Genomic DNA, 11,977 nt, shown 5'->3' with positions numbered 1-11,977 from the left:
TTTTCACTCGTGGGTGAGTGAGTAAACATTTTATCATTTGTTAGAAATGTGGATTTTGAGCCTTGGCGTACAATATACAGTAATTAACTCGGAAAAAGAGAAGGACAGTTTTTACTGCTGTCCACACCTCTCGGAGGTTTTGACACATCCTCTCAGTCATATGACTCCGCTTCCTGGTTCAGTTGGACTCGTCTTCAGTTCGGACTCTGCGTGTCTGTTGACTGCTTTCATTTCTGTCCGACGGCTCAGCATTCATTAGCGACCATGTACCGATGTGCTGCATTCGTTTTACTCTTTTCTTGTGGAGTTGGTAAGTGTCGCAGCACCATAGTTTGTTTTTTTTTTTTAAAAAGGGAGGTGGAAGTCGGGACTGTTTCTGGGAAAACGCGGTTAACTTCTGGTAAAGCCGGGCCTCTTCTTTGCTACTGTGGAAAAACACAAGTGTTTTGTATCTTACTGGTGTTAAACTGTGCAGTAGTTTGAGCTGCTTCTTTCTTTTAGGTCTTCAAGCAAGTTCACCAACATCTCTGTTATATAATAGCCACACAGTCGTAGTGTTTTGCTACTAGCTTAATGCTAATTGTTACCTGCGTCAAACGTGAAACTCAATCACTGCCTTACACAATAAAATAAATCTGCTTAAAGGCGGCTCTTTATGCGTTCAAACTATCACAAACTACCTTGAACTTGTTTGTTAAATCGACTAAACGATAAAACTATAACGCTAACGGGATCTAATGGCTGTTTTGGGGCAACTTAGCAGTTAGCTAACTTAGCTATTTGCTGTTTTTTTCTCCCATTTTTGTTACTTTAATCTTGAATTACGCGTAAAGTCGTGGACGTTCTGAGTTGTATCTGTTACTATTTCGCATTATATGCAAACACAAGGACTAAAAGTTATAAACTTGTTAATGATGATGTTGTTGCCCGACGGGATAATGGCTAAAAGTTGGGCTAGCTGGGCTAGCATTAGCGTCCCCCATGGCAGTTTACTGTAAACCAGCAGCAGCAAAGCCTCAACGCCGCAGAGTTTTTGAGGTAAACAAGTTAGTTATTTATTACAGCGGTACCTAAAGGTGATTATACAGACTTTAAAGCAATCATGTTCTTAAAATGGACATATTTTGTACCTTATGTCCGATCGTCATGTGACTTAAGGCTTGGTTTTGGCTTTTGTCCATGGAAATCACTGCTCGGTTTTATGGCTTCTCCATTTTTTTTTTTTTTAAGAAAGTCATAAACAATTTCCCCATATCCCTTTTATACATCTCGAAGTTTCTAGCAGGCGTCCGAGCTGATGACAAAGCAAAGTGTTAAAACCTTATCAGTAATCTGCATGGACTTTGGCCCAGTCTGTTAAACTGTCTACTGTTAAGTCTGTGCAAAGTTTGGGTTAGGGTGAAAAGACATTTCCACCTGTGTTGTGTCATGAGAACAAGGATACATGTTGAACTTTAAGATGTAACCTTGTGGAAATGGTTTTAATTTACCAGCCTCAGATCCACTGCATACTATCAGAACCTTCTAATCCAAGCTGTTGTGTCATCATCCGCAGAGGTCATCTCATGCATGAAGTAGAATTATACCAAATGTTGGCGTGGGTTTGATCTGTGTTGACCTGTAAGGATCAACTTCTTTTCTTGTTCACGCTCAGCTGATAATAGCTTCAGCTCCTTTAATACCCTCTAAAGAAGAAGGAGGCACGGCGGATGGACAAAATAATGTTTGAATGTTCTTTTGACTCTGTCCTTTTGTGGGGAGAATCTAAAACCACCCTTGAACTGAGTTCCATTAATAATAATTGATAAGAGTTTGAATAACAAGAGCTGTGTTTTTCTTTTTAGTGTTCCACCAGTCTCATGGCGTTGAGGTGAATGTCACAGGAGAAGACAAAAAACTTTGTCTCTACGCCAACCTAATGCTCAACTTCTCTGTCTCCTATAAAGGAGCTGACAACAAGGTAGGTGTCTACTACCACTGACCGCTGATACATCAGACTTCTGTTGAACTTCTATCTGGAAACCTGAGTAACGTGACTGTCACATTACTGCAGAGGAAGCGTCGTCATAAAAAGGGGAAATGGAAGAGTCATGCCCAAGGCAGGCAGATTCTTGCTGCGTAGCATTTTATTTTAGGTGTTTTTGTGATGCATATCATTTGGTTTTTTTTTTTACTTGTAGGGCAAATGATTGAAAATCGCAAATATTAAGAATTTGTTTGTAAAATAATGCTTTAGGTAATTAAAAAGAGTATACAACTATTCATGTACCTGTCCTTTATTTAGAATAGGATGTATTATTGGACAGTCACATTAAATGCACAGTTTCTAGCTTGTTTAAATTTAAAGTTTCTTATTTATTTATTATTTTTCATTTTAATTACCGGTATGCAATATAGTAATGCGCTCCAATGAGGAAAGTATGCCAGATTTAGCCAATGGCTAATTTCTATTTACAGCCTCAAAGCAGATAAAGACACAACATACACATAATATAAAACACAATGATTTCCGATGCTGTAAAAAAAAATTACAGGATACTGACTCATGAAAACCACCAAATATGAAATCCACATATAAATATGTTAAAATGTGCAATCAAAAATTCAAAAGTTTAATGCAGTAGAAAACAATAACTAGAAAACTAAGTATTCCTAATGTGAATTCCCATGCTAAATATTATTGGCAGCACTGGTCGCTAAAAATACAATCCTTCGCTTCTCTATGAAAAATATTGAAATTGTTGAGAAGTGGGTTTTTTTCTACTTATTAAGAGACAGATTATTTCCTCCTGATAATAAGAAAAAAGTATTATTAATGTTGCTTTAGTTGTTAATGGCGACGTCAAGTGAACGGAATCAACTGGTTGTGGTTTTATTGCCAACAAATGAGTTGAACTGGTATATTTCCATTATGTTTGCAGTACCTTAAATGTAGGCAAGATTACAAATGTTTATGGCTTTATAAGTTCTTGCCCCTTTTTTAAAAATCAATTTAAGCATTTGTAATCACTGGCAGTGAGACTATATAAAATTGCCATTGCAAAACTTTTTTTTAGACATGTTTTTTTTATCAGACTAGGAATTTAAGTGTGCAAGTTAAATCTGGCTTTTAGGACTTAAATACATTTTTAGATCAACTTTGTTTAAAAATGTTAATTGAATGACTTTTTTTTTTTTTTTTTTTTTTTTCAGACTCTCACTGCTCTGTTTAAACTTCCTGAAAATGTCATGTCAGATGGTAGCAAATGTGATGAGAAAACCTCGACCCTGAAGCTCAACTTTGGAGACGGACACTCTTGGAGCATGAACTTTAACAAGAGTGGGAAAAGCTACCTGGCAGACCAGATAACTTTTTCTTACAAACTTAGTGACTCCAATTACTTCCCTGGATCTTCATCAAATAGTAACTTTTTCCATGACTTAATAATAAAAATAAATACAAAGACGAACAACTTTATTACTGATTATTTCGTTGTACGTGTTTCTTTTACTCGTAGAAACAATCACTGTGTCTCAAAATGCCAACATTAATGATGTCGAGTTGGACAACTGCTACTCTTGTAAAAGTAAAGACGAGATCTCGGCTAATCTGGTCAACATGACGCTGTGGAACGTACTCGTACAGGCTTTTGTTGCCAACGGTAGCAAGAGTGAGAACAGTAAGTACAGATGTTGGTGCACATCTGACCAAAATATTTCACAATTCTGTTTGATGCTTCATTTTTCTTTTTTTTTCCTGAAACAGTAACCTCTTGTTCTGCGGATCATTCCACAACCCCTGTTCCAACCACTATTCCAACAACTGCTGCAACCACTGCTGCTCCTGTAACTAACACCACCACCACACCACCCACCACCCCGCCAACACCCCTCCCCACTCCTCAAACTGGGAACTACAGCATTTCCCCTAGTGGTCCGAACACTACAGCCTGTCTGTTGGCCAGCTTTGGCCTTCGGATTGGTTTCAAACAAAACCAGGTATGCTCATAAATACAGAATCATTATGCTGTAATCTGAGTCGTGCCTTTTATTATAACTCGCCACTAAAAGGGCAGGTGAGGGCAGACGACGTTGTTTTTCCCATGTCCATATGTGTCCGTGGGCCTGACTGGGTAGGTTTTCATGAAACTTGAAGTAACACTGGATGGACATCTAAACCCGTTTAACTTTTGAAGTCAACACAAGTCAAGATGGCTGCCACAACCTACCGATCTTTAAAACACATACAAATGGCAGTAATTCAGTCAGTTTTACAGATATTGAGCTAAAATTTGTTGTGGTAGTAGCTGAGAGTGCTCATATTATTTTCAAGCTTTGACCAAAACGGCTACAGCGCTGTCATTTCTCAACTTATAATAATCTCCAATGTGAAAGGTGAGAGGAGATGTATTCCTTCAAGGAATGCTAGACCTGCAGTATTATTTTTTTCAACTGGAGACTAATTTTATTCTTGTCTGTTTTAGACATACCAAGAGATGAACTTTGACCCTCATGGAGCGAACGTTTCTGGAAAATGTGGCGTCAGCAGCAGTGAGCTTGTGCTGGTGTCTGAAGAACTGACCGTAGCATTCACATTTGTCAATGTAAGTAATCTTCAGTTGTAGCAAGATATTTCCTTATGAAATGTTGTTGGTTTTTTTTTTTACTTTAGCAATCATTAATGCCACAACATTTAGATAAGGTACTTATTTACTACATATCTATGCATAACACAACAGGTTTTGCATCTTAAAGGTGCTCATTGCAAACTCTTTAAGATTGGTCAAAAAGTATTTATATAGTAACTAAATCTGCAAATATTTAGTTAATGTGACCTTGAATAAAAAAAATGCTATTTATTCTTGATAGCTTTTTTTTTTTTTTTACATTTCGCAACAGATTATCTCATGTTTCCACCTAAACATCTCTCAAAATCAGTGTTTTTTTCTATTTCGCCTCATTTGTTTACCTACACAGTCTACAGTCAGTCTATTGTAGCTCAAACACGTGACTCAAGCTTTCGTGTGATTTTTAGCCAGATTAGGGTAGATTTTTATTTTTGAATTGCTTATCAATATATCTGAAAAACTACTGGAATAGTCTTTTGAACTGCACCATTCAGTATAATTTATGGTAACATTTTATGTTTGATTTCTTTATAAATGGATACTTTTTGATCTTTGGGAAACGGAAGTGTTTGACAGTTTAATAGTTATTGTGTAAATTGCTCATTTTTGACAGGTACTGCAATTATTATACACCTCAGATAAGCTCCAGTGTATTTTGTCAGCCAGAAAACAGCAGTGAAATATTTATACACTATAAAGATACAAGAGGAGACATTTCATTTCTGTGTTCCTGAACTTGTCTTTTCACAGGACACAAAGAAATTCCGCCTCCTCACTCTGAATGTCACGGTCAACACTGGGTCTGGTAATGAGAAAAATCCCATCAACCTTTTTGTAAACCACGTGTACGACCGAGAGTAAGGTTGACATTGAGTTGCCTGTTTCCTTCAGGTTTCCACGAGGTCGATACCAACCTGACTTTGTGGGAGACCAACATCGGCAGCTCCTACATGTGCAACAAGGAGCAGAACTCCACCATCAGCGACCAGCTCAGCCTTTACACATTCAACCTGCGAGTGCAACCTTTTGGAGTGAAGAAGGGTGATTTCAGCACAGGTGAGGGATTTCTTTGTGTTGTACTGTAATTTTTTTATTTATTGGTATAGTTATGTGGGTAAATTTATGATTGCATAAATGTTGACATGAGGAAATTACGTTTTTGTCTGCATTAAATTAGAACATAATCGTTTCACTATCTGGATTGGCTCACAACTTTTACTTACAATGTGATGAAATATTTCACAGCAAGCTGTATTTTTGTTTCTCAAATTTTAGTAGATTATTTTATGCTCAGGTTGCAAAGTGCCTTTTAAAAGTGTGGTACTTAAAGATTTTCTAGACCTTTAAACATGCATATAGGTCTGTATTTGATTTAAAAATAGGGAAATAAAGCTCCCAACAGGAAGTATTAGTTGTATTCTAATAATGTAGGCCAGGGCAGCTATTATAAAGACAAATGAGGAAGTGCTATTCTGCTGCTTCATTCTCGTCTCTCATTTGCTGTTTTGAGTTAGAAAATCCACCAGTTTGACTGATTCTCTTTTTATCTGCAGCCTATGAGTGTTCATTGGATGACCCCAGCATCTTAATCCCAATCATTGTCGGCGCTGCTCTGGCTGGCTTGATTCTCATTGTAGTGATCGCTTACGTGATCGGTCGAAGAAAGACCAATGCTGGATATCAGACCCTTTAGATTCAGTTTTGCAGTTATCCCTGAAATGTCATGGGATTCGCAAGTCTGGTCCTTGGCTGTTACGTGCAGTGGTTTGTTTGGCCCATGAAAAGAAAATGCAGTGTTTAAAAAGTCTAATGGGGGGAAAATGATGCAGTTTTGTGAAATGATGGCTGGTAAATGTAAATAATCTGGTGATATTAAAGATGAATTTAGGTGATGTGAACATTAGTCTTCTAATATATATCAATATTTACATATATTCTAATGTTTGAAAACGGAATAAATTGGCATAAAAGGATTAGCTGTTCCTCTCAAGGACCAAACTTGTCTGTCCTTGTCCACCCTCCTTCATGTCTGTTTGGCTTTTCTTTCTTTATTGTGCTTTTTGTTAATGGGCAAGTGCAAGACCCACAAAACATTTCTCCAATCATTCTAGTCAATACAGTTACAATGAATGCTATTTTAAACGTGCAATATGCATATTGTTCAGGTACGGAGCTACCTGTACATTTATAGATGCCCCATGATATGTATCCCCCCCCCCCCACCTCACCACCACCACCACCACCACGCACACAGTCACAGAATTCTCCACTTTAGGGTCCTGCACTTGCTCAGCAGACATTCCCCATTTTGTTTGCTTTTGTTGTCACTTATCCTTTTTAAGCAGATTATGATTTGACTTTTCATCGTCACAATTATCGAGACATTTTCAAATGTTCTAACACCATTTTGTCACGGATCAAATTTAATCAAACGTTGTTTTTTTTTTTTGCTCTGTTCCTTGAAATTTCTCCACATTAATGAATGTCTGCTTTATTTTGAAAAGTTGTCTAAAAATATGTTTGTTTTTTGTTTTTGCCCATGTTTTCCCCTGTAGACCAGGAGGAACTTTGGGATTTTACCTGATATTGTGACTCCAGTCGTATTTTGAACGTGACATTAGATCATTCTTTACTAAAAACCTCCCACCCTGTCAAATAGTTAAGTCCAGATAAAACTAAACATCTTTGTGACTCATTTACAGTTGAGTTCACTGAACTCGATGCGATGCTCCGTGGAGCTCCATTAGCTTGCGCTCGCTTCACTCAGATAAATTTCTGCTGGGATACATGTTGGCATTAGGTTTATGAAAAGGGACAATACGATTCAGTAGTTATTTGCTTTCAGCACATAATTCTGAAACAAGAATATTTACGTATAAATGCACTACGAGACTTAATGTTTCGCTTGTTGTCACCTGTGTACATGTTAAGGCGTCATAGCAGATGAAGGGACGTTAGCGTTGCAGAAACCTTTGCTTCAAAACGTTTCTTTAGATATTTGCAGCAGTTTTTCACAGGAATAGTTTAACGTGTAAAGTTTTGCTTTCTTGAACGAAGTTAGAGGAAAAGGTGCCACTTTTTGCTCGTAAAATTCAAAGTTCTAGCTCGGCGCTACGTAGCTGCTGCTCATCACAAAAAGGTGGAAATGGGGATACGCAGAGAGTAGTTTGGCTGGGTTTAAAACAGCCTGCTTGGCTTTGTATGTCCTTTCTGTGCAGCCAACTCTGAAAGAAAGTACAATTCCTGTTTTTTATTTATTTATTAAAGTTCAGCTACTGGCTCGTCGGGGTTTTGTTCCTGTGAGTTTTACTGAATCTTTAAGCAGCACGAGCCATAAACCCAACATCAGTCAGCAGGTTTTAATCTCCTGACTCCCGGTGCTCTGTGTCTGTGATGAAAATGTTCTTAGACAGGATTTTTCTTCATTTCTGAGTTGGTTGTTTATTGACAGATATTTTCAGGACTGTTTAAGTTGTGGAATTAGAGCAGGTTTCAGTGAAGCGGGAATGGCGAGCCTCAGATTGTATTTAAACGATTAAAAGCCGTAGTTGTAGATTAAATCTAGTAAGAGTGCAACCTACTCTTTGCACTGTTCCGCGTTTTGCTGATCGATTTTTGCTTCAACAGGTTCCTGTACATTTGTTTGAAGTAATTCTTGCTCATAATCAAATACAAGATGAGCTTTTTTCCTCGTGATTGTTGCCGCCTTTGTCTACTTCAGCTTTGTAAAAGTTGCCTTAATTATGAAGATGGTTTTGCAGCACCACTACAATTTTTATGAAACTTTTAAAAATCATCTGACGGGTTTGTCATCAAAACATAGTAATAAATCAATTTAGCACATTTTGAGACTTGTTTAAACCTCGTTTGGCTCAAATGACTTCACCTCCTCGTTTTGGGGATAATAGCACAACAAACAAACAAAAAAGGGAATCAGTGCTGCAGAACCATTTCCGTTACTGTGCATTATGTGCAAACAGATGACAGATAATTTTATCTGCACTCACTCATGTCAGCTTAAACGATTTGAAACTCAGTTTGTGTGATTGGAGCTTTATAGTATTTTCAATGGAAATAAAAATGTAAAAAATTGGATCCATGCTGTTGTCCATGTTTTGAAATTCATTTATCATCTTTCAGGTGTTTTTACATTCCCTTTTTAAGAAAAGAAAAGAAAATGTAAACAAGTGAGATGTTTTCTCCTGTGCTCTCTTCACTCCCATCTAGCGGTGGACTGCCAGCCCAAGGCGGAAAGCTACGTTGTGCCCATAGCGGTCGGAGTTGCCCTGGTTATTCTCATAGTTATTGTTGTGGTGGCCTATTTCATCGGGAGGAGGAGAAACATGGCTTCCGGCTACCAATCCTTCTGATTTTACTCTACTTTCAGAGCTTCCTCTAATAAGGGATAATCGCTGCCTATTATATCTTGTGTTTTAACTAACTGTCAGGAAAAAAATGTTTTGTGTTTTCATGTGGCTTTAAGTGGTGACTGTTTAGTAATGGTTGGGAGCGTTGAGTTTTCTTGCTGAGGATCATTTGAGAGCAAGCAGGTCAGCTTTACATAAAGACTGGAAATGAGAGGAAAGGTTTTTGCCTGGTCCTCTGGTGGTCACCTAACCCTCATCGATTTAGACCAGATGTGGGGTTGTCAGGATTAGATCTGTTGACATTTGTGAATTGAGCATGGGGAGTTTAGAGTACACGCCTCAGATCTTGGTCAAAAACTTGGTGTTTGAATACGCCCCACAAATACTTATAGAGACTTGGTGCATCAGAATGCTGTTAAATTTATATTTAAAATGATCCCCTTCAGATTATTGAAGCTGTTTCCAGTTTTTAAGCTCAGCTGACCGGCTTTTATCTGCTTGTTTCGATAAAAGGTGTTTTCTTCCCACCGAGAATGATTTTCTCACAATTAGGAAAATATATATTTAAAAATTATAGTTTCATTCACATGAATTTTGTGTTTCTAATTAAACACTGGTTCAGTTTTTTTTTGTTTTTTTTTATGGGTTTTGGTTTCTTCTTGCTACTTTCAGCTGTTTAACCTTCACTGACTTTTCTGCCTAATCACTAACCCGTTGTTTGTCTGTCTTTACGTCAGCCGACGAATGCTTCCTGGACTCTGATTTGAGCTTTCTGGTGCCCATTGCTGTGGGCGTGGCGCTCAGCTTCCTAATCATCCTTGTGCTCATTTCCTACCTGATTGGTCGGCGGAAGAGTCGCACCGGGTACCAGTCAGTGTAGTCCAACCTACCCGCCTGATTCCTTTTCCACCCTCTCAGCTCTTAAACGTCTGCCCTGCTTGTCGGTGCATCGAAGACCTTCACCGATTTTATTTTCACTTTCCCCGGCCTAGTGGCAGCGTCTCCCTGCGATAACTTTTAGCTTATTTCTTACCGTCCCACGTTTCAGCTGTCCTAGCAGTTTTCCTTTTGTTTCGCCGGCACCAATGACTGAATCAAGCACCAAAATATTTATGATCGATAACTGAATAATTTTATTATAAACTGCATGTCTTACTAAAATAGATTAAACGCTCTTAATAGTCCTCCTTCCTCCCAACCCAGAGAGGCTTTTTGCTCTCGACGTCTGTGCTGTACAATAATATACATGTAAATTAAGCCTGTACAGAATGAATAACGTGGATTTTTGATGACACGAATGTATGAGCAAGCTAATGCCGCTTCCATTTCTCAACAAATAAAATCAGCTTTTCATTGATTACTTAACCATCATGTAACTTAAAATAACTGTTGACCAAAACTTCACTTGTTGCACAAACTATCACCTAATTGTAGCTTGATAAAAGGGACAATAAGACACTTTACCAGCAACGGGACCTTTTTTTTTTCTTGTATCCAGCGATTTTTGGTAAATTATTGTGCTGTTTCTTTGTAAGCCTTTAACATGCAGAAGTTTAACTGTACTTCTAGTCTTCTACTGCACCGGGATCAAACATTTTACATGAATCTGTTTTGAATTAATGCTCAATCCACTGCACATGCAACATTAACATGAGTGGTTCCAACTTGAAGATGAGGAATACTCGTCTCATCGTGTTCCCTGGTTGTGTTCGATCACTCGACGGTTCTGTGCCTTTCTGTTGTGCACCTCTGAGTTGCTTTAAGCCTCGTCTCCACCTCATGAATAATGTGATAAGTTGATCTTGATTAACACAAGTGGGGAACAAATTAAATAAAGTTTTGTTCTTGTTTTGTATTTTTGTCATTCTTCTTGCGCTGTGTACTGTAATTTTACCACAAAGGCGTTTTGCAAAAGGAGACATAACCCTCGTCTGGTTATTGTTGGCATGCAGATGCAAAGTGAGCTCAATCGCTTGCTCATTCTCTGTTTTCTGAACATTTTGAACTCCATCTTGTCACGCTTCAATACTGTGCTGCTCGAAGTGTTGCCACCGCAGGTCATGAAGTACACTATAGCTCCTTGCAGTCCTTTTGTTGCTTGAAAATCTGAACTTCCAGATGTGCAAGTGTTTATAACATTTAAACTCATTCTTTCAGCTGTGGAGACAGAAGTTTCTAAATGCAACAGGAAAAGGTGATCAATAAATTAGATCAATAAAGCTACGTGTGTAGCTGTGACATGTTTTAATTTAATGTGAGATGCAGACTTACTGTAAGTGCTCATTCGCTTCAGAAGCAACAGAGTGAATAAACAAAGCATTAACCTCTTAATTATGATTATTAATATATTTCTTCTACATGTTCTGCACAAATGCAAGAAGCAGACACTTTCACACTATAGTTCAGGTCTTTCCAACATGCGGTCCCTGGGCCGAATGGGGCCCTTTTAAAAGAAAATGTGGCCTCTTCAAAGCTGCCACAATCTCAAACTGGTTCATCTGAATGTAATACTAAAAATAATATAATTCATAATGGTGAAATTTTCAAGTTCAAATAAACTATTGTCATTACCATCTCATGTGGTACATGAGGTGGAACAAAATTATGAACACAGGGTCATGATTACACCCCAAAATATCAAAATCTAAAGTCTAAAATGAAAGTAAATAAGGATTGAAGTTATATTAATTATATTAATATATATATATATATATATATTGGATATAAATATATTCATACTTTGAGCCTAAAGCTTTTCTGGCAGTTGCTGTCATAGCAGCATAAAGAGAAATGTTTTTAAATAATCTCAAAGTCCTAAAAAGCTGTGCTGACGTTAGTTCACAAATGTTTCTAAGGATTACGTTAGCTTCGGCATGCTAACGCTAATTAGCTCAATTTAAGTTTCTACTGGATTGATGATAGTAAATGTTTAATGTCATTTGGAGTTTATATCATATAGTTTTAATAATAATTTTGTTAATTTAATAAAACTAGAGTATATAT

General features: G+C 37.6%; 1 protein-coding gene across 3 annotated transcripts; it reads left to right on the top strand.

Annotated features, from left to right (window-relative positions):
• Window positions 1-150: 150 nt before the first annotated feature.
• lamp2 (lysosomal-associated membrane protein 2) lies at window positions 151-10,782 on the top strand. 3 transcript variants are annotated; one of them, XM_037675215.1, is made up of 9 exons: window positions 151-310; window positions 1,845-1,960; window positions 3,193-3,403; window positions 3,498-3,659; window positions 3,746-3,978; window positions 4,464-4,583; window positions 5,358-5,412; window positions 5,499-5,663; window positions 8,835-9,562. In XM_037675215.1, exons 1-9 carry the CDS (start codon window positions 265-267, stop codon window positions 8,975-8,977), a joined length of 1,251 nt encoding a protein of 416 aa, XP_037531143.1. In that variant the 5' UTR covers window positions 151-264; the 3' UTR covers window positions 8,978-9,562. The 3 variants fall into 3 exon arrangements, with proteins under 3 accessions (XP_037531143.1, XP_037531142.1, XP_037531144.1); XM_037675214.1 differs by lacking the exon at window positions 8,835-9,562 and adding an exon at window positions 9,712-10,782 and having other exon boundaries at window positions 152-310; XM_037675216.1 differs by lacking the exon at window positions 8,835-9,562 and adding an exon at window positions 6,161-8,702 and having other exon boundaries at window positions 152-310.
• Window positions 10,783-11,977: the final 1,195 nt, after the last annotated feature.

The sequence above is a fragment of the Nematolebias whitei genome, chromosome 4, assembly GCF_014905685.2.
Source record: "Nematolebias whitei isolate Nwh7 chromosome 4, NemWhi1, whole genome shotgun sequence".
NCBI classification, from domain to species: Eukaryota; Metazoa; Chordata; class Actinopteri; order Cyprinodontiformes; family Rivulidae; genus Nematolebias; species Nematolebias whitei.
Note: the sequence above shows the minus strand (reverse complement) of the source record. Positions and strands in the feature narration are given on the sequence as shown.

Coding starts and splice junctions, on each gene's coding strand:
- lamp2 (XM_037675214.1), top strand. CDS start 265: ATGTACCGATGTGCTGCATTCGTTTTACTCTTTTCTTGTGGAGTTG. Junction 4,584..5,357: donor TAGCATTCACATTTGTCAAT/GTAAGTAATCTT, acceptor GTCTTTTCACAG/GACACAAAGAAATTCCGCCT. Junction 5,664..9,711: donor GAAGGGTGATTTCAGCACAG/GTGAGGGATTTC, acceptor TCTTTACGTCAG/CCGACGAATGCTTCCTGGAC.